Source organism: Thalassophryne amazonica, chromosome 4 (assembly GCF_902500255.1).
Source record: "Thalassophryne amazonica chromosome 4, fThaAma1.1, whole genome shotgun sequence".
NCBI classification, from domain to species: domain Eukaryota; kingdom Metazoa; phylum Chordata; class Actinopteri; order Batrachoidiformes; family Batrachoididae; genus Thalassophryne; species Thalassophryne amazonica.
Genome location: NC_047106.1, coordinates 144,059,592 through 144,082,602, shown reverse-complemented (window position 1 = coordinate 144,082,602; position 23,011 = coordinate 144,059,592). Strand labels below are relative to the sequence as shown.

The following is a 23,011-nucleotide window of genomic DNA, read 5'->3' as shown; positions in this document are numbered from 1 at the left end:
TGTACTATGATGAATTCTAAAACCTGACTGAAACTCTTCAAATAGACCATTCCTCTGCAGGTGATCAGTTAGCTGTTTTACAACTACCCTCTCAAGAATCTTTGAGAGAAAAGGAAGGTTGGAAATTGGCCTATAATTAGCTAAGATAGCTGGGTCAAGTGATGGCTTTTTAAGTAATGGTTTAATTTACTGCCACCTTAAAGGCCTGTGGTACATAACCAACTAACAAAGATAGATTGATCATATTTAAGATTGAAGCATTAAATAATGGTAGGACTTCCTTGAGCAGCCTGGCAGGAATGGGGTCCAATAAACATGCCGATGGTTTGGACGAAGCAACCAATGAAAATAACTCAGACAGAACAACCGGAGAGAAAGAGTCTAACCAAATACCGGCATCACTGAAAGCAGCCAAAGATAACGATACATCTTTGGGATGGTTATGAGTAATTTTTTCTCTAATAGTCAAAATTTTGTTAGCAAAGAAAGTCATGAAGTTATTACTAGTTAAAGTTAATGGAATACTCAGCTCAATAGAGCTCTGACTCTTTGTCAGCCTAGCTACAGTGCTGAAAAGAAACCTGAGGTTTATACTTATTTTCTTCAATTAGTGATGAGTAGAAAGATGTCCTAGCTTACGGAGGGCTTTTTTATAGAGCAACAAACTCTTTTTCCAGGCTAAGTGAAGATCTTCTAAATTAGTGAGACGCCATTTCCTCTCCAACTTACGGGTTATCTGCTTTAAGCTACGAGTTTGTGAGTTATACCACGGAGTCAGACACTTCTGATTTAAAGCTCTCTTTTTCAGAGGAGCTACAGCATCCAAAGTTGTCTAATATATAATATAGAATAACAAAACCTGAGAACTTTATACATTTTGGTGATTTATGTCAGACTATTAACCCCGAACAAGGACAGTGGTTCCAGAGCTTAGGCTGTGCATGGAGATGAGGGCCACTAGATCTAACTGGTATTGCTCAACCTCCCGCACAAGCTCTGGCTCCTTCCCCCACAGCGAGGTGACCTTCCGCACCCTCACAGCTCACTCCTGCCTCCGGGGTCTGGTCCACCGAGGCCCTCAACTTTTACTGCCACCCACGGGACAGCAAACCCAACACCAGCGGTTCCCCCTGTGGGTGGTGAGCCCAGAGTGGAGATGGAAGGTCCACGTTGCCTTTTCGGGCTGTGCCCAACTGGGCTCCGTGGCAAGCCCAGCCACCAGGCGCTCACTGACGGGCCCTACATCCAGGCCTGGCTCCAGACGGGGGTCCAGGGCTTCCTCTGGGTCACATTCCTCTACCTTTTTTTTTCATGGTGGCTTATGACCCCATTTTTAGTCTGGCCCCTCACCTGAGACCAATTTGCCATGGGAGACCCTACCAGGAGTACAAAGGCTCCAGACAACACAGCTCTCAGGTTCATAGCAGCACACAAACCTCCCCACCACGATAAGGTTCTAAGATGGATTGCCTGATTGTTTAAAGCATGGAGATCAATGTTATCTTCAGTTTTGTTTTGTTCCTCCTTCGTCCCTTTGCGCTCTTGATTTGCAGGCTATTCGGTGATGGGAAAAGTCAAAAGCTCTTTCGTCCACCTTTTCTCGATGATTTGTGACTTTTTTCCCCTTCGTTCAGGAATCGTCATATGCCCTGACCGGGCCATAACAAAGGGAGAGCTGGACCAACCAGAGGAGCCGTGCCCATACTGAGCACATCTTGTGACTGACAAAACTACAAAAAAATTTGAAATAAACACCAGAGATAAAATTAAAAGAGATAAAAGAGATAAAAAGAGACATGCTTCAAGATGACATATGATCGATATCAGGATCCAAAAGTCTACAGATTATTTTTGTGGCAGTTTTTGGGACACCCTGTACAATATAAATATTCACAGACGTTTATGACTCGTAAAGTACAAAATGCATCACTGGTAAACCCAACAAAGGGTTCAAGTCCACAAAGAAGAATTCAACAAATGGGAAAAAGAAACCAACAGTGAATTCAGAAAGAGTTCAGTACAATTTTAGAGAAACAACTCCACAACTACAAATTCTTCAATATGGTGAGATTTCTGCTGGAAGGATTTGATTAGATGTTTTTTTATGACTCCAAATCAGAAAGTGGTTCACAGGTCAGGTTGGGGGTGTGTCAAATTTTTTTGGTCTTACGTGAAATTGAAAACCTTATGGGAGGAGGTGGGATGATTAATATCAGAGACTTTGGCCATTACAACAATTACAATTACAACAAGACACATTATTCCAGGTGTTTGTAATAAAATACTCCAAATGAAACAGACACAACAGCAAGCAGACGCAGGAGAGTCAGAGGACACTCTGCTAGGCAGCTGTCACTCAAAGCGACCACACCCGTAAGTATACAAAACTTTATGGTTTAAAACCATATGGACATGAATGGTAACCTGCATGCTTTTGGACCCAGTGTCAAGTGGCCAGTCAAGGAACTGCAACGTCTTCTTCCAGGTGGAGCTTCACCTGAGACCACCAGAGTTTACCGCTTGGTGATAACTGGATTTTCACCGGTCAAGCTAACACTAACTAATTCCTCGATGAGTGTCCATGGGTGAACAACTCTCCACCACAAGGACTTCAACAACACAATGCTGTTTCAAACGCACCTCCATGTACTGCAGCGAAAAACCGCGATGGCCCATAAGTAAAGGATTATTCTCCAGCCAGTCTCACTTTGATATCTTGCTTGTTACTGAAATAATCGTGATGGAGGCACAACTTTTCAGCCGACCCTTGCGCATAAGAACCAGACTCACCTTGTATTTCCCAGACAGATTTGTGAGAGCAGGCGTCACAAAGAACTCTGCAAGAGAAGACAAAGACAGAAGGCATCAAACTGCATTCAACCAGAGGAAACCCAGACACACACACACACTAAAACAGAGCATGTCAGACTGTTTAAAAAATTAAAAACATATCCTCTTCTTCTATGGTTAGGCCTTAACATCCCCTGTGATTGGTTGCCATCGGCTTTGTGAATGTCGTGCAGAGATTTGAGACTAAGGCGGCCATCGGCCCGGTCTTTATCCAGCCTGGACTTGAATGCATTCACTTCAGTCAGGAGTTCCACATGTTGGTTGACCTCAACATCAAGAAATTCTGCCTCGCGACCTTGTTAGCTCTCCGTTTCTGTAACTTCAAATGGTGGCCTCTGGTTTTGTTGTTCTCTAGCTTGATGTAATCTGCTTCGACTTTGTAAATCAACTTTGTGTTGAAAACCTCTATCACATCCCTGTGGACCCGCCTGTACTGTAGACTCTGTAGCTTGAGTGCTCTCAGGTGGAATTCATAAGGTTCCATCCTTCAGTACCAGTTTTGTGGTGCGCCGTCATACATTCTCCACCAGAGTGGAGTCTTCCTTGTAAGTTGGAAGCAGACAGCATTTCCATACTCGAGATGGGACTGGACTAATCCAGTGACGAGTTTGACCAAGGATTCACCATTGAAGAATATTACTGCATTTTCTGCTACTAATTCTTGTGCTTATCTTTCAGAAACAACCAGAATAAATCATCCAGTCTGTATGATTCAAATGCATATGTTTTTGACCTGATTCTGTTATGTTGATGTTTGTGTAATGGCGTGAAGTTTCTGCCATAATCCTAGAACTACTGTTTTGTGATCGTGTTGTGTTCATGTATGTTTGCACTGTCCAATTGAGCGTGTTTGGACTCGTGTTAGTGTGGTGTCCACTGTGTTGGATTTGGGGCTTCTTTTAAGAGCACATTATGTGCTGAAGATATTCAACTCGTTATCCTACTTTGGACTAAATGTGGGAATAGTGTAACTGCTTATGTGGCCTGTTTGGGATCAGTGGACTGTCTACACAACATGTACCCCGTCTATATTGTTGCTGTGAAACGAAGTGTTGAACTGCAGGCACATCTGTGCACGTCAGCCTGCTGACATGTAAGATATACACTCAACAAAAATATAAATGCAACACTTTTGGTTTTGCTCCCATTTTGTATGAGATGAACTCAAAGATCTAAAACTTTTTCCACATACACAATATCACCATTTCCCTCAAATATTGTTCACAAACCAGTCTAAATCTGTGATAGTGAGCACTTCTCCTTTGCTGAGATAATCCATCCCACCTCACAGGTGTGCCACATCAAGATGCTGATTAGACACCATGATTAGTGCACAGGTGTGCCTTAGACTGCCCACAATAAAAGGCCACTCTGAAAGGTGCAGTTTTGTTTTATTGGGGGGGGGGATACCAGTCAGTATCTGGTGTGACCACCATTTGCCTCATGCAGTGCAACACATCTCATTCGCATAGAGTTGATCAGGTTGTCAGTTGTGGCCTGTGGAATGTTGGTCCACTCCTCTTCAATGGCTGTGCGAAGTTGCTGGATATTGGCAGGAACTGGTACACGCTGTCGTATACGCCGGTCCAGAGCATCCCAAACATGCTCAATGGGTGACATGTCCGGTGAGTATGCCGGCCATACAAGAACTGGGACATTTTCAGCTTCCAAGAATTGTGTACAGATCCTTGCAACATGGGGCCATGCATTATCCTGCTGCAACATGAGGTGATGTTCTTGGATGTATGACAACAATGGGCCTCAGGATCTCATCACGGTATCTCTGTGCATTCAAAATGCCATCAATAAAATGCACCTGTGTTCTTTGTCCATAACAGACGCCTGCCCATACCATAACCCCACCGCCACCATGGGCCACTCGATCCACAACATTGACATCAGAAAACTGCTCACCCACACGACACCACACACGCTGTCTGCCATCTGCCCTGAACAGTGTGAACCGGGATTCATCCGTGAAGAGAACACCTCTCCAACGTGCCAAACGCCAGCGAATGTGAGCATTTGCCCACTCAAGTCAGTTACGACGACGAACTGGAGTCAGGTCGAGACCCCAATGAGGACGACGAGCATGCAGATGAGCTTCCCTGAGATGGTTTCTGACAGTTTGTGCAGAAATTCTTTGGTTATGCAAACCGATTGTTTCGGCAGCTGTCCGAGTGGCTGGTCTCAGATGATCTTGGAGGTGAACATGCTGGATGTGGAGGTCCTGGGCTGGTGTGGTTACACGTGGTCTGCGGTTGTGAGGCTGGTTGGATGTACTGCCAAATTCTCTGAAACACCTTTGGAGACTTATGGTAGAGAAATGAACATTCAATACACGAGCAACAGCTCTGGTTGACATTCCTGCTGTCAGCATGCCAATTGCACGCTCCCTCAAATCTTGCGACATCTGTGGCATTATGCTGTGTGATAAAACTGCACCTTTCAGAGTGGCCTTTTATTGTGGACAGTCTAAGGCACACCTGTGCACTAATCATGGTGTCTAATCAGCATCTTGATATGGCACACCTGTGAGGTGGGATGGATTATCTCAGCAGAGGAGAAGTGCTCACTATCACAGATTTAGACTGGTTTGTGAACAATATTTGAGGGAAATGGTGATATTGTGTATGTGGAAAAAGTTTTAGATCTTTGAGTTCTCATCTCATACAAAATGGGAGCAAAACCAAAAGTGTTGCGTTTATATTTTTGTTGAGTGTATGTTCTGACTAAGGATAATCTGGTGACGTGTGTTCGTGCCCACACATAGAGTTGTTTTGCAGATTCTCACGGGAACAAGGGAGGAAGCCTGAAGCATGTGACCGTGGCCTGTCCTATACAGGCCAGTCAGGGATGGGTGTGGGAAAGACACTTGAGGGAAGTGACGTGCTAGTAACCTCTCCTTCCAAGCTAGCTTTAGCTTTGCCATGCAACGCGAAGGGAGGAGAATTCCCAGAAGCAGACGGTTCTCACCAACCTGTTGAACCAATGAGAGGAAGGGACAAAAGAACACCTCAAGAAAAGCTGAATCACTGTTAGAGGAGGTTATTGAAGTGGATCAGAGACAGCATGGGGGACTCTTCTTCTTATCTCCTACTGAGAGCTCAGACGACGTCAGGGCTGAGAACAGGATCCACAGAGCTCTGTGTAAGACTGATTTTACTACTCAATGTTGTTTTAAATAAAACTCTGTTCTGAACGGTCAATCAGGCAGGGAGCAATCTGAACAGACTCTTTTGTGTCATGATTTCTTTGGTTCCACCTTCCCTGGGATCAAGGGACGTGCGGTGACTGGTGGATGAGGTCAAGGGTCCTGGGGGCCAGTCTCTTACACCATCCAAGTGTGAGTACAAATGTCGGACCAGTCCTAATATGTGGTTGCCTTTAGTTGCTCACTGTGGGCGCTGAAGGTGAGCGATGGGTGGATGTATATACTAAGGTATTTCTCAAGGGATGTCAGTTCAAGCTCTACTGCAACCATCTTTTGCCATCACATACTTGAAATCATCTTGGCGTCTGCCCATCTACATCACCTTGCATTTCTAAGCCACCTGTGGGGCCATTCCTCGAGGGCTTCAAGCCCATTCTGCAGGGTTTCTCTATCTTGGATGCTTCTGATCTTATTGAATACCTTCATGTTCTCTGCAAACATCTGTGTCATTGTGTGTACAACAGGGATGGGTATTGATAAGATTTTATCAATATCAATACCATTATTGATTCTGCATATCGATCACATTCCTTATCAATTCCCTTATCAATACCTACTGTGAATTTTCTGTGTACTAAAAATCGGCTTTACGGGTTTTCTATGTCAAGAACATTTTATTGAGTCTTAAAGTAAATAAATGTGAAATTGATCACTGGTTCCTTGATCTCTGGACATAATAAAATCTGTAGTTTTTGACAAAAGCACTTCCTTTCAGACATTAATGGCATGAATGTCTCTCCATACATCTGAGCTGAGCTCAGCCGGGTGCTGGAGTCTGCGGGTCTGCAGCCGTACAGTCTTGGGCTGCTGCACATCAGCCAGGATGTCTCATTTTGGGAGGAAAAAAACATTTTGATCGATTGCAGTTTATTGGTTGTATTACAACCTTTGGAAAGATGTTAGATATTTTCATGAAAAAAGACACAAATGTGCAGTTTACTGCATTTTATTTTTTTCTTGTGTAAAAACAGAGCACAACAAATCATGGTATGAAGTGGAGGTTTAAGAGTCACTAGGTGTTCACAGGAAACACTTATTTATTTTGTAGAAAAAAAGCAGATCACAGACATGACACAAAACTAAAGTCATTTCAAATGGCAACTTTCTGGCTTTAAGAAACACTGTAAGAAATCAAGAAAAAAAGATTGTGGCAGTCAGTAACGGTTACTTTTTTAGACCAAGCAGAGGAAAAAAATATGGAATCACTCAATCCTGAGGAAAAAATTATGGAATCACCCTGTAAATTTTCATCCCCAAAACTAACACCTGCATCATATCAGATCTGCTCATTAGTCTGCATCTAAAAAGGAGTGAACACAGCTTGGAGAGCTGTTGCACCAAGTGGACTGACATGAATCATGGTTCCAACACGAGAGATGTCAATTGAAACAAAGGAGAGGATTATCAAACTCTTAAAAGAGGGTAAATCATCACGCAATGTTGCAAAAGATGTTGGTTGTTCACAGTCAGCTGTGTCGAAACTCTGGACCAAATGCAAACAACATGGGAAGGTTGTTAAAGGCAAACATACTGGTAGACCAAGGAAGACATCAAAGCGTCAAGACAGAAAACTTAAAGTAATATGTCTCAAAAATCAAAAAATGTACAACAAAACAAATGAGGAACGAATGAGAGGAAACTGGAGTCAACGTCTGTGACCGAACTGTAAGAAACTGCCTAAAGGAAATGGGATTTACATACAGAAAAGCTAAATGAAAGGCATCATTAACACCTAAACAGAAAAAAAACAAGGTTACAATGGGCTAAGGAAAAGCAATTGTGGACTGTGGATGACTGGATGAAAGTCATATTCAGTGATGAATCTCGAATCTGCATTGGGCAAGGTGATGATGCTGGAACTTTTGTTTGGTGCCTTTCCAATGAGATTTATAAAGATGACTGCCTAAAGACAACATGTAAATTTCCACAGTCATTGATGATATGGGGCTGCATGTCAGGTAAAGGCACTGGGGAGATGGCTGTCATTACATCATCAATAAATGCACAAGTTTATGTTGATATTTTGGACAATTGAAAGGATGTTTGGGGATGATGAAATCATTTTTCAAGATGATAATGCATCTTGCCATAGAGCAAAAACTGCAAAAACATTCCTTGCAAAAAGACACATAGGGTCAATGTCAATGAGCAGATCTGATTTGATGCAGGTGTTAATTTGGGGGATGAAAATTTACAGGGTGATTCCATAATTTTTTCCTCAGAATTGAGTGATTCCATATTTTTTTCCTCTGCTTGGTCTAAAAAAGTAACCGTTACTGACTGTCACAATCTTTTTTCTTGATTTCTTATAGTGTTTCTTAAAGCCAGAAAGTTGCCATTTGAAGTGACTTCAGTTTTGTGTCATGTCTGTGATCTGCATTTTTTCTACAAAATTAAACAACTGAATAAACATCATCCGAGGCCGGTGATTCCATCATTTTTGCCAGGGGTTGTATTATTAATGTATAAATAAAAATAAATAAATAAATATTACAATTCGTAATACATTTAACTCTTTTACGACAACAAACGCTGAGCCATTAATTATTTATTATACAGAAAACAAATGCACACAAACTGTGCTGAGATGCGACCAGCTTAATGCTAACTTTAACACTGAAAACTCCATACACATGCTAACGCGTTAGCATCGCTCCTGTTTTTAAGTTATAAAATACATCTATCAACTGTTTCAGAAGACCATAATAGGTCGGTTTAATATAAAAAGGTAAATATTACTCACAGCCATATGGTCTGTAGGGTTTTAGCGGGGAAAAATTAAGATAAACTCCAATGACCCAGCAGATCGAACCATTGCTTCACTGGGTTTAGCAGGGAAAAATTAAGATAAAGCGAAATAATACAACAAACCATCAAAGCAGCAAGTCGGATCAAAGCTTCATTGGTTCAAAACAAAGCCACACACCACTCTACTTGGGGAGTGTCTGCCAATGTTCTCACGAAGACAGGGAGGAGAAGGACTGTGGCTCATGGCAAGCAGTAAACAGAGCGGAGAGGAGTGAAAATCCACACAGTCCCTTCCTCTTTAGTACGGCGCCATACACACTGACATTGCTGCTGCTTTGATTAGTGCAGAATGGGATGTTGCTTTGACAGTGAGACTATCATTTCGGCCCCAAAACACGCATGACACCACGTGCATGCGGATATGTGTAGTTAAATTTTCCAAATGACGGAAATCCGTTGTGGCAATGGAGAACTTTAACCCATGCACTATAACTAACCTTATTGTATTCGAGGGCGTGGTGATAGAGTCGCTTCGATATCCAACCACTCACGGCTCATGTAACAAGTCAACTCAGTTCGGTTTCATTTCCGGTAATGGCGACCTCCATTATTGCAAAACACTACGGAATTCTTTGGTTTTCAACCAATTTGTGCCAAAGTAAAGCATTAAAATAGTTTTTAACTTAGAGATTGAGAACTTCTGACAGAAATGATGGAAACTGAATTTTGAGTTTGACGGATTTCCGCCATTTGACGGACAACTAGCACCCACGTCTGTTACTATGGGACATTGTTGTAATCTGCCGCGTCTCTGGTATAACACCCATTTTTAGAAAGCAGCATTGTTCTTCCTAATTTTTGTGAGCACCTCATTGGTCATGTGATTAGTTTTATCCTTTGTCTGGTTTGGAGCTGGTTCCACTGCTGGTACATGGCTTTCTAGCAAATGCCTGATAGTTTGTGAGCCACTTGCTTTCCGCATCATCTTTATCTGAGCTATACCAGGGCGTCTTGTTGGCTTCTTCTTGCATCTTGTTGTAGTCTCCTTTGTGAAAGAGACAACTGAGAGTTGCCCAAATTGTGGTGTCTAACTGCCCATATAGACCATGTCATCCATCCATCCATCCATTTTCTTCCACTTTATCTGGAGTCGGGTCGCGTCGCGTCGCAGCAGCTCAAGCAAAGCCGCCCAGACCTCCTGATCCACACACATCTCCCGCAGCTCCTCCGGAGGAACCCCAAGGCGTTCCCAAGCCAGCTGAGAGATGTAGTCCCCCCAGCGTGTCCTGGGTCTTCCCCGGGCCTCCTCCCAATGGGATGTGCCCGGAACACCTCTCCAGCGAGGCGTCCAGGGGGCATCCAGAAAAGATGCCTGAGCCACCTCAACTGACTCCTTTCAATGTGGAGGAGCAGCGGCTCGACTCCGAGCTCCTAACCTATCTCTAAGGGAGCGCCCAGCCACCCTGCAGAGGAAACTCATCTCGGCAGCTTGTACTCGCGATCTCGTTCTTTCGGTCATGAGCCAAATCTCATGAACATAGGTGAGGATCGGAACGCAGATCGATCGGTAAATCGAGAGCTTTGCTAGACCATGTCAATTTTTTTTTTGTTTAATTATAAGTAGCTAGACCATGTCAAGCTACTTATAATAAAAATAATAAAAATAAAAAACAATACTTGACGAAACAAACAAACTACACTGCATTAAACCTACACAAATGGCAACTTACCTAGGCTATACCTGCATAAAAATAAACTCAACCAATCAAAAGCAAAACAAAACTGGACCAAACCCATACTAGTCCCAACCACAAAATCTTAAACTGGACTAAACCCAGACAAAAACAGACCAACAGAAACCATAGACTGGACAGTATATGTACTGCAGACAGTCTGCGTGACATCACCTGTAGGTTTCCTACAGAGATCCGGTGTCACAGACCAAATGGTCCCCCATAAAAATCAGTCCGCCCTGCCTTCACTGCACATGCACCATTTGGGACCACAGCAGCACATTTGAGTCTGATTCCTTGAGTCTGAGTCTCTCCACCCAAAGTGATCAAAGGGAATAATGTGATTATCAGTGGTGGGCACAGATAACCAAAAAATTAACTTTGATAACAGATAATCAGATAACTGAAAAGTTATCTTCGATAAAGATAAAACAATGAACCACCCAAAAATGTATCGGAAGTTACACATAACCGATAACATAAATTCCAATATTACCTCTGACACATCTACAACTACTAGTAAAACAAATTTAATAGCTTATAATAATATTAAAAATAACAACAGACCTCAACAATGAGACCCCCGTTTTCTTTCAACATTTGGCCCCTGCTGGAAGCTCTTGTTTAATACAGAGCTCCCAGCACAGAGGCACCCCGAGAGCAGCCATAAAGCCAACTCTCTATCAATTACAATGCTCCGGTCAGGCGCAGGTCTTGAAAAATAAAGTCATGCTGACTTATGGTTTTGATTATAAATAACATTAATACCGATAGAATAACTCCATTAATGTCAATTATGTCATTTGTACAAAGTAAAAAAAAAACATATATCTTTTAATGTTGAATAGTGCACTAATTGTGGTTTTGTAACAAACAAACAAATCGCAAAGGATTCTGGGTAAAAGTGCCTCTGCTAAACACTGGCAGAGTCTCTCTTTTGGAGCGAGGCGGAGGGGAAGGCGAAGGGCTACAAATCACTCCATTTGGAGGGGTAGGAGGAGCTTACTGCTGTCTGAAAACACAAACATGGCGCCGAAAGAGCTGCACAAATGAAGCGGCTTTCATTACAAATTACGCTGTTTAGAAAGTTATAACTTGCCAAAAAACTTTACAGGCAGTTGTCTATGACAGCAACGTGTCTGCTGCTGGATGCATGTTGCGTATGTTGTCATTCTGAAGACTATCGTAACGTCGCTCGTGCGCTGCGTTATAATGCATATACACACGAACACTATGATAAGACACCTTTATCTCTCACAACAGAGAAAATCATGATAAAGTGTAAGCACATTAATTTGTATGTTCATAAATCTTTGGATAATATCAATCCCTGCTGTTGGATTTCAAGGTCTGTAATGTGTGTGTATTTTGTAAACAAACAACACAATCATCTAATAAGCTTTCAGGCAGAAAATTAAAAGTTTCATCAATGGGAATAAGTTGGAAAATATATACACACACATGTATATGTGTAACACATAACCTGACGTCCTAACAGACTGATATTATTTGTCAAGGAAATTTCTAAAGGAAATAAGGCTGGATGCAAAAAATGGGAGAATTTGAAAAAGAAATAAGGTAATTCCATTAAAAAAGTGAAACTTGTATAATGTATACATTCATTGCACACAAAAAAGCCATTTGCAAAGCCAAAAAGTTGATTTGACAATCATCTGACATAATCTTGGTCAAAATAAAAAGAACACTGCTATCTACTGGTTCCCACACGCTTAGTGAACACTACTGACCAGTAGATGGCAGTAGAGGCCTTGAAAACAAAATTCCAGATACAGTAATCCCTGTCTGCTACATTTAAAATGCGTGGAATTTAACAAATGCAAATAAAACCAACATCTATAAACGCAGAGAATATATTCAAGAGAGTTTTAGGCACTGGAGTTTAATGCTGTTGTCCGTGGAGCCTGAACAGAGTGTCTGAAATGCATTTGTCGTGTCGTGATGTACTGAGATTAGATCATCCTACCCAAAAATGCATTGCGGGTCACAGGATGTGCTCACAAAACCTTAAAAATTAGCACATTACTTTAAAACTAAAACATATATCTGATATTTTCACTTAATAAAACTTCAGACATGACAGTAATTTTAAATAACTAACAAAATTAGTTTGGTTAAAATTTGAACCATAAGTGGTTTTTGGTCTGGTGACTGATGGAGTGAGACGTTTTTTTTCGGGGCTCCTGCTAAACTCACCAAAATAGCCCTTCAGGGTATCTGTACTGACTTTGTGTGGATATATTTCTTTTTAAACTTAAATCTTGATCATTTTCACGTTTGAGATGCCTACGAAATCTAAATCTACGAGCAGCTCGGCTGCTCCATCGGTGCGGCCTGCTGCCTCCGCCTCATCCTCGGACTCTGGTGAGTCTCCTACACCTGCCTCGAGCGGGCCCTCGGCTATGCCTATTCTCACTCCTGCTGAGTTTAAGGCGGATTTACTTGTTGCTCTACGAGAAGAAATGAGAGACCTTTTCAAGACTGAACTCAACTCTGCTATGTCGGAAAATTTAACTTCCATTAAGTCAGAGCTTCAGTCTGCGAAAGCGGAATTGAGCGCTAGCTTAGCGGCTACCAATACGGAGATGAGCGAGCTGAAAAACACTGACTGATATGGAGGGCGCTTTGTCTACTTGTACTGATGACATCACTTCACTTCAAAATACAGTGGGCAAATTATCTTCCCAAATTGCGGCCCTTGAAAATAAGTGTGAGGATTTGGAGGCGAGGTCCCGCCGTAATAATATTAGGATTCTCGGGGTGGATGAGGACTTTAAGGACTCAATCAACGCTACTACAATCTCCAGGCTGCTAAAGCAGGCTTTCACACTGGACAAGGAACCCGTGGTGGACCGGGCTCACCCCCTACAGCCCAAACCGAGGGCCGGGGAGCGACCTCGCCCCATAATAGCTCGCCTTCACTATTATGCGGACTGTGTCGATATTTTGCAACGCGCCAGGGTTCAGCAGCGGATCAAGGTTATGGGCATGGACATCTCTGTATTTCCGGATCTGACGTCACGGACGGCTCGGGCCCGGGCCGCCTTCAACAGTGTTCGACGTCAGCTTAGGGAGATTCCGAACATTCGTTTTGGTATGGTATATCCAGCGTGCCTGAGGATCACCAGCGAGGGCCACATGAAGGAATTCATTTCTCCTGCTGAGGCTGCAGTGTTTGTTGGAACTTTAAAAAAGTGAGGTAGATTTTTGGTCTTTGTTGTCCTGTGCATAAAGGTATGCATCTTTACGTTTTTGTCATTATTCCAGGGGCTCTCCCTTTTTTTTTTTTTTTTTTTTACTAATGTTCATGTGTGTGACAATCTGAAGTCAGTCCTTTTAATCTGTAAATTGTTGATATAAATTGTTGCACTTTGTAGTGCTTTGGAGGCCCCTGGTTAAGTCATTGTCACTTTCTGATTTCCTTTTATAATTTTGTTATAATTGTTTATAATAATTGTTTGTCTGATTATAATATTGATACTATTTTGTTTTCGTATCTAACACAATGTCACATAGTGGTGTTAATAATGGTAGGATATTTTATACCCTGCTGCTTTTAGTTTGTTTTTCTATTTATGCTGTTTGGCGGGAGCTTATGATGCGTTTGAGCTGTAGTTGTAGGTTAGACGTTCACTTTTCAGTCCATAGCCCTGAGTTTCTCTTTTTGGTTTTTGACTCCATTTGGAGTTGGCACTGGGTGCCCCTTCAGTTTGGGTTGGGGTAGTGGTAAGTGCTACGGGGGTTTGTTGTTCGTTGGATGGTTATGTGTGTGAGGGTGGGGGGTGGGTGTTGGTGTGTGTGCGTGTGGGGGGGGGGTTCTTCCCTCTCTCTCCCTTTCTTTTTTCTCTCTTCCCCCTTTCTTCTACTTCCGACTGTGTCTGGGCAAATGGTCAAGTGGGTGCCCCAGTTTGGACAACAAATTTATGATGCTTGATTTTGCATGGCCAACTCCTCTGCCTCACCTGTGAGATTTATTAGTTGGAATATTAAGGGTCTGGGGGGCTCCATTAAGAGATCCCGAGTCTTCTCCCATTTGAAACGTCTCAAACCTGATATTTTTTTTGCAGGAGACCCACATGAGGACTAGGGATCAGGTTAGACTGAAGTGCCCCTGGATCTCTGATGTGTTCCACTCGAGTTTTAACTCTAAAGCCAGAGGGGTTGCTAAGGTCTCTTCTGATAGTGATGGCAGGTTCCTGATTGTTTCTGGTACCTTGTTTCATGTTCCTGTCCTATTGGTTAAAGTATATGCGCCAGATTTTGATAACCCTCACTTTATGAATAAGCTGTTTGAAAGCCTCCCATCCCTGAATACTCATTTTTTAATTCTTGCTGGGGACATGAATTGTGTAATTGATCCTGGACTTGACCGTTCTAGATCAGGCTCTACTCAGTCTCTCATGTCCAAAGCCCTTTGCAATTTCTTGTCTAACAATAGTTATGTTGACCCCTGGAGGTTTTACAACCCAAATGCTAGGCAATATTCTTTTTACTCTCGAGTACATCAGTCATTTTCCCGCATCGATTATTTTTTTATTGATACTAAATCGATTTCCAAGGTGACAAGTGTTTCGTATCATCCTATTGTTGTTTCAGATCATGCACCGGTGTCTTTGGACATTCTGCTTTTGCCAGGACCTCGCTATCCGACCCAATGGAGGTTTAATTCAGCACTTTTATCAGATGTAAAATTTCAGACTTTTATTTCAGCTTCGATAGATGATTTCATTGCCCTCAATCAGCCTGATACTGACCCAATTTCCAGCTCATTGCTTTGGGAGTTCTTGAAAGCTTATCTACGAGGTCAGATCATCTCTTATTCTGCTCATTTAAAAAAGGCTAGAATGTCTAAAATTGAGAAGCTCACCACTGACCTGGCTGACATAGATTGCCAGCTTGCGGTGGCCCCGTCTGACAATCTTGTGAAAAACAGAGTATCCTTGCAGACTGAGTTTGATCTCCTTACAACTGGTGATGCTGAACGCCTTCTATTACATTCTCGATCCAGATACTATGAGTATGGTGACAAAGCAGGCAGACTGCTCGCACATCAGCTGCATCGGCAAGCTTCTTCACGCCTGATTCCTCATGTCAAAGATGACTTTGGTGCTTTGCAGGACCAACCATTAGCCATTAATTCAGTTTTCTCATCATTTTATTCCTCTTTGTACAGATCAGAACTATCACCAGACATGTCTCAGATGCATAACTTCTTGAATAATCTTGAATTTCCGGTCTCCCGGGAGACTGTGTTGGATGAATTGGATCTTCCACTAACTAGTAAAGAAGTTAGTCTAGCCCTACAAAATATGCAAAACAACAAGGCGCCGGGCCCAGACGGATTTACAGTGGAATTCTATAGGGCCTTTCACACCAAACTCATTCCATTGTTGCGCTCAGTCTACGTTGAATCTTTGGCGAATGGGTCTCTTCCCCCTACTCTGAGGCAAGCCTCCATCAGTGTGCTCCTAAAGAAGGACAAGGATCCAGACCTCTGGACTTCGTACAGGCCCCTCTCACTAATGAAAGTGGATATTAAGATTCTAGCAAAAGCTCTTGCTCTTCGTTTAGAGAAGGTACTTCCATCTATTATTTCTGAGGAGCAGACCGGATTTATTAAGGGACGCCAGCTTTTTATAACATCCGCACGCTTTTTAATATCATTTATACTGACAGAAACACTACTACACCTGAAGTTGTAATATCGGTTGACGCAGAGAAAGCATTTGATAGGGTTGAATGGGATTATTTGTTTGCAGTTCTCGGCAAATTTGGATTTGGTAATGGGTTTATATCATGGATACGCCTTCTTTACACTTCACCATGTGCCAGCATCTCCACCTATGGTGTTCACTCCGACTATTTTCCTCTGAATAGGGGCTGTAGACAAGGTTGCCCTTTGTCCCCGCTTCTGTTCGCACTTGCAATCAAGCCTCTGTCCATCTACTTAAGGACCTCTAGTGCTTTTAATGGTATTACTCACCTGCGCACTGAATTTAAACTGTCACTATATGCTGACGACCTGCTATTGTATGTGTCGGACCCGGTTTACGCCGTCCCGGCTATTCTCTCGTTCTTTCAGTGGTTTGGGTCTTTTTCCGGGTACAAGGTTAATGTCGCCAAGAGTGAATGCTTCCCGGTCAATGATCTAGAGCTACAGCTTTCACAGTCTGATATTCCTTTTAAGCTGAGCTCTGCTGGGTTCAAATATTTGGGAGTGGTGGTAACTAGAAACTGGAAATCTCTTCAATCTGCTAATTTCTCTCCCCTGTTGTCTGAACTTAAAGCAGATTTTCAGAGATGGGGCTCCCTTCCTCTCACTGATTGGGAGGATTAATATTATTAAGATGACCGTCTTGCCTAAGTTTTTGTTTCTGTTTCAGTGTCTGCCATTATTCTTACCCAAGGTATTTTTTAAAACTGTTAATCAGGCTATTTCAGATTTTTTATGGAAACGTAAAGTCCCCAGGATTCGTCAGACCGTACTTGAGAGATGTAAATTTGATGGGGGCCTCTCTTTACCTAATTTCCAATTTTGCTAATGGGCAGCTAATATTTGTAAAATTGTATTTTGGTCGAACTCAATGATGGTCCCCTGGTGTCGCTTAGAAGCACAATCGTCCTCAGCCCTCGCTGCCCGCACTTCTGACCAGCCCGCTACCCATCAACCCCTCTGGCTTTACTACTGACCCGGTGGTTTGCTCTACCCTCAAAATATGGTCCCAGTTCAGAAAGCAGTTTAAATTAGGATTACCCTCATCTTTAGCTCCATTATTGAAAAATCATCTGTTCAAACCTGCGTTTACTGATGCTACTTTTACCCAGTGGTACGATAAGGGCATTAAGTGTTTTAAGGATCTTTACAAAGATGGTGTTTTTTAATTTCACATCCTTACTGTGGAATATTCCATTCCATCCTCACACTTATTTAGATATTTCCAAGTAAGGAACTGTGCTAAATCTGTTTCCCTCATTCCCTCTTTTTCCTCCCACGCAGATTTGTGATGACTTTCTCGATTTGAAGCCCTCCCAGAAATCCCTCATTTCCAAGATTTATAATACTATTTTATCTTATGAGGCACCCACTACCGTGAGTACTAAGGAGGCCTGGGAGCATGAGCTGGGATTGATCTTTGATGTAGCTTGGTGGGATTCAGTACTGCATAGAATTCATAAGGCTTCCATATGTGCCCGGCTGACCCTTATTCAGTACAAAATTCTCTTTAGATGCCATTACTCCAAGGCCAAGTTGTCGAGGATATTCCCAGATGTGGCGGACACATGTGACAGGTGTGGCGGCTCGCCGTGTCACCTGACACACGTTTTTCTCTTGCCCGTCTCTGACATGTTTCTGGCAAACCTATTTTGACACACTTTCAAGGGTTTTCTCTAAATCCATCGGGGTTTCTCCACATCTGGCAATTTTTGGTCTTCCTGATAACTATCGTCAATACTCAGCTGACCAATTGGAGTTTTTGGCTTTTACATCATTAATAGCCAGACACCATCTGTTGTTACATTGGAAAGCCACTCAGTCCCCTTCTCCCACACTGTGAATTAATGATATGTCTTTCCTGAAAGTGGAGAAAACCTGCTATTCCAGACGTGGTCGCCCAAACAAATTCATTATGAAATGGCAATGCTTTTTGGATTTATTTTCTGACCCATCTTGAGATTTGCCCCTTTTTTTTCTTATTCTTCTTCTTCTGTAGTTTTCCTGTAGTTATTTTAGGTTATGTATGTGGGTGGGTTTTGTTATATATATAAAAAAAAACAAAAAACCCCATAAAAAACATGTTGAGAACACAATTTTTGTAACTGGAAGTTGTATTCTGTAATTTCTGTGACGGTGATATCGCCAGCATATCGGTATGGTGTTAAAGGAAATGTTTGTTTTTTTTCTTTTGGGCTGTTTCTCTTTTGTGTGCAGAGGACTGAGATGCTTTTTATACAAGTGGCTCTCTTCTGTTTGCAAGGGTTATAGCTGTGCACTGTTACAAAACTTTTAACAGGTGAGTGCTAAACTAATTTTAAAAATGCTTGTCGCTGTTCAGCTTTGTTTATTTTGTTTATCGGTTTAAAAGTTATCGGACAAAGATTAATCAGAATGGTCCTATAATAGTTTTTAAAGTTATCTAAAAAGATAATCAGATAAAGAAAACATTATCTTCGATAATTATCTGTTATCGGATTATCGGAAGTGTGCCCACCACTGGTGATTATTAACCATCAGATGACAAAGTAAAACCTCTTAAATCATTCTAAAGTCAGTTTGAAGCAGAAACATGAGTCGTTACTGACTGTCTGAAATGACGGAGGTGCAGCAGCAGCACGTCAGACTCAAGACGTCCTGGTGAATGTGGGGGGTTCCGTTCGGTCTGTGACACTGGAACAGCCAACATGAAGCTCATGTCTGGGAGTCTGTTGTGTGGGCCGCCAGAAGAGGAGGTACTGCTGGCCCACCACCAGAGGGCGCCCTGCCTGAAGTGCGGGCTTCAGGCACTAGAGGGCGCTGCCGCCTCACAGGAACAGCCGAGGTGACAGCTGTCACTCATCAACTGTGACAACTGTCACCGATCATCTGCACTTCATCCCGGATAAAAGCAGGATGACACCTCCACCACGTCGCCGAGATATCGTTCTTCTAAGGAGGTAATATTCTCTGCCGTACTAAAGGAATTATAACTTACGTGTGCTCTGTTAGCAGCCGTTGTCCTGTGGTGCCTTGTCAGCTGATTGGTGGTTTGTGAGAGTGCCGACGTCTTCGGCTCTCACTCTTTCCAGATAAATGCTTAAACAGGAGCTGCACGAGTGTGTGATTTGAGGTGGAGGTGGAATTCCCACCCTTGTTGTTACTGGGTGTACACACACCCACACTTGACTGTCTTTGCTCTTCGCCAGCAGTACCAGATCCGACACGCGGAGACGGTGGCCACCTGAGGGATTCAGGACCTGGCGGCTCCAGTATCCTTCGGGTTCGGTGGTGGAGGAAATCGTGTGGTTCCGGTTCTTCTCTAGACGGACGTCTCCTATCGTCGAACCTGCCCACACGACACCTTTATCCATTGACTTTGTATCATTCTATAATCTGCTGTGTATGGTTGTGGCATTCACAACAGTAAAGTGTTCAAATTTGACTCCTTCTATTGTCCGTTCATTTGCGCCCCCTGTTGTGGGTCAGTGTCACTACACTTTCACAACAGAGTCACCATGCTGCAGCAGAGCATGTACTGATTCACGATGAACTCAGTTGTGCATAAAGGGCCGGAGCACAGGTGACCTAGTGTGTGACAAAAGAAGCCTGAACACGCCCCTCTCTTAGAGTCCAAACCAGCTAAGCTAACAAGCCAACCTTCGTTCGAGTGTTTGTTAAATCAGATATGTGGGGACTGTGCGGGAGTTCTAATGGTTTACTTTGCTCTGGGCATTAAACTTTATGAGACGCTTATTTTATCACTAACTGTACATTAAGTGGAACTAACAAATCAAGATAACAACAGCTGCTAAAAGTGATAACACAATTAAAAACATTAAATCTTATGAGAGTTTGACTCAGTGTGAATATTTCAACAGCGACGTCTTACGTCACACTGGCAGGACTAAATCAAAGTGATCTGGCAGGTCTGATTGTGGTTAAAAACACAATAAATTAACTCAGACTAAAGTGGACTAAATCAAAGTGATCTGGCAGGTCTGACTGTGGTTTATAATTGAAGAAATTAAAACACAATAAATTAACTCAGACTAAAGTGGACTAAATCAAAGTGATCTGGCAGGTCTGACTGTGGTTTATAATTGAAGAAATTAACTCAGACTAAAGTGAACTAAATCTAAGTGATCTGGCAGATCTGATTGTGGTTTATAATTGAAGAAATTAACAGAATAAAGTGGACTAAATCAAAGTGATCTGGCAGGTCTGATTGTGGTTTATAACTGAAGAAATTAACTCAGACTAAAGTGGACTAAATCAAAGTGATCTGGCAGGTCTGATTGTGGTTTATAACACAAGAAATTAACTCAGACTAAAGTGGACTAAATCTAAGTAATCTGGCAGATCTGATTGTGGTTTATAATTGAAGTAATTAACTCAGAATAAAGAGGACTAAAGCAAAGTGATCTGGCAGGTCTGATTGTGGTATATAATTGAAGAAATTAACTCAGACTAAAGTGGACTAAATCAACGTGATCTGGCAGGTCTGATTGTGCTTTATAATAGAAGAAATTAACTCAGACTAAAGTGGACTAAATCAAAGTGCTCTGGCAGCTCTGATTGTGGTTTATAACACAGGAAATTAACTCAGAATGAAGAGGACTAAATCAAAGTGATCTGGCAGGTCTGACTGTGGTTTATAATAGAAGAAAGTAACTCAGACTAAAGTGGACTAACTCAAAGTGATCTGGCAGGTCTGATTGTGGTTTATAACACAAGAAATTAACTAAGACTAAAATGGACTAAATCCGAGTGATCTGGCAGGTCTGATTGTAGTTTATAACACAAGAAATTAACTCAGAATATAGTGGAATAAATCAAAGTGATCTGGCAGGTCCTGATTGTGGTTTATAATTGAAGAAATTAACTCAGACTAATGTGGACTAAATCAAAGTGATCGGGCAGGTCTGATTGTGGTTTATAATAGACAAAATTAACTAAGACTAAAATGGACTAAATCAGAGTGATCTGGCAGGTCTGACTGTGGTTTATAACACAAGAAATTAACTCAGAATATAGTGGAATAAATCAAAGTGATCTGGCAGGTCTGATTGTGGTTTATAATAGAAGAAATTAACTCAGAATAAAATGGAATAAATCAAAGTGATCTGGCAGGTGTGATTGTGGTTTATAATTGAAGATATTAACTCAGACTAATGTGGACTAAATCAAAGTGATCGGGCAGGTCTGATTGTGGTTTATAACACAAGAAATTAACTCAGAATAAAGAGGACTAAATCAAAGTGATCTGGCAGGTCTGATTGTGGTTTATAATAGAAGAAATTAACTCAGACTAAAGTGGACTAAACCAAAGTGATCTGGTAGGTGTGATTGTGGTTTATAACACAAGAAATTAACTCAGAATAAAGAGGACTAAATCAACGTTTATCTGGCAGGTCTGATTGTGGTTTCGAACACAAGAAATTAACTCAGAATAAAGAGGACTAAATCAAATTGATCTGACAGGTCTGACTGTGGTTTATAACATAAGAAAAAACTCAGACTAAAGTGGACTAAATCAAAGTGATCTGGCAGGTCTGATTGTGGTTTATAACACAAGAAATTAACTCAGACTAAAGTGGACTAAATCAAAGTGATCTGGCAGGTCTGATTGTGATTTATAACACAAGAAATTAACTCAGACTAAAGTGGACTAAACCAAAGTGATCTGGGAGGTGTGATTGTGGTTTATAACACAAGAAATTAACTCAGACTAAAGTGGACTAAACCAAAGTGATCTGGGAGGTCTGATTGTGGTTTATAATAGAAGAAATTAACTCAGACTAAAGTGGACTAAACCAAAGTGATGTGGCAGGTCTGATTGTGGTTTATACCACAAGAAATTAACTCAGACTAAAGTGGACTAAATCAAAGTGATCTGGCAGGTCTGATTGTGGATTATAACACAAGAAATTAACTCAGAATAAAGAGGACTAAATCAAAATGATCTGGCAGGTCTGATCGTGGTTTATAATAGAAGAAATTAACTCAGACTAAAGTGGACTAAACCAAAGTGATCTGGCAAGTCTCATTGTCGTTTATAATCGAATAAATTAACTCAGAATAAAGAGGACTAAATCAAAGTGATCTGACAGGTCTGATTGTGGTTTATAAGACAAGAAATTAACTCAGACTAAAGTGGACTCAATCAAAGTGATGTGGCAAGTCTGACTGTGGTTTATAATAGAAAAACTTAACTCAGACTAACGTGGACTAAATCAAAGTGATCTGGCAGGTCTGATTGTGGTTTATAATAGAAGAAATTAACTCAGACTAAAGCGGACTAAACCAAAGTGATCTGGCAGGTCTGATTGTAGTTTATAATAGAAGAAATTAACTCAGACTAAAGTGGACTAAATCAAAGTGATCTGGCAGGTCTGATTGTGGTTTATAAGACAAGAAATTAACTCTGACTAAAGTGGACTAAACCAAAGTGATCTGGCAGGTCTGACTGTAGTTTATAATAGAAGAAATTAACTCAGACTAAAGTGGACTAAATCAAAGTGATCTGGCAGGTCTGATTGTGGTTTATAACACAAGAAATTAACTCAGACTAAAGTGGACTCAGTCAAAGTGATGTGGCAAGTCTGACTGTGGTTTATAATAGAAAACATTAACTCAGACTAAAGTGGACTAAATCAAAGTGATCTGGCAGGTCTGATTGTGGTTTATAACACAAGAAATTAACTCAGAATAAAGAGGACAAAATCAAAGTGATCTGGCAGGTCTGATTGTGGT

At 41.7% G+C, this 23,011-nt stretch overlaps 1 protein-coding gene across 1 annotated transcript in view; it reads right to left on the bottom strand.

Moving 5' to 3' along the window:
- Nucleotides 1-23,011, bottom strand: part of LOC117509064 (E3 ubiquitin-protein ligase RNF169-like) — a 100,407-nt gene that overhangs the window by 70,890 nt on the left and 6,506 nt on the right. Inside the window, exon 2 of the mRNA XM_034168873.1 lies at nucleotides 2,791-2,837. Within this exon, the coding sequence (XP_034024764.1) occupies nucleotides 2,791-2,837 (47 nt within the window). The remainder of the gene's footprint in view (nucleotides 1-2,790; nucleotides 2,838-23,011) is intronic.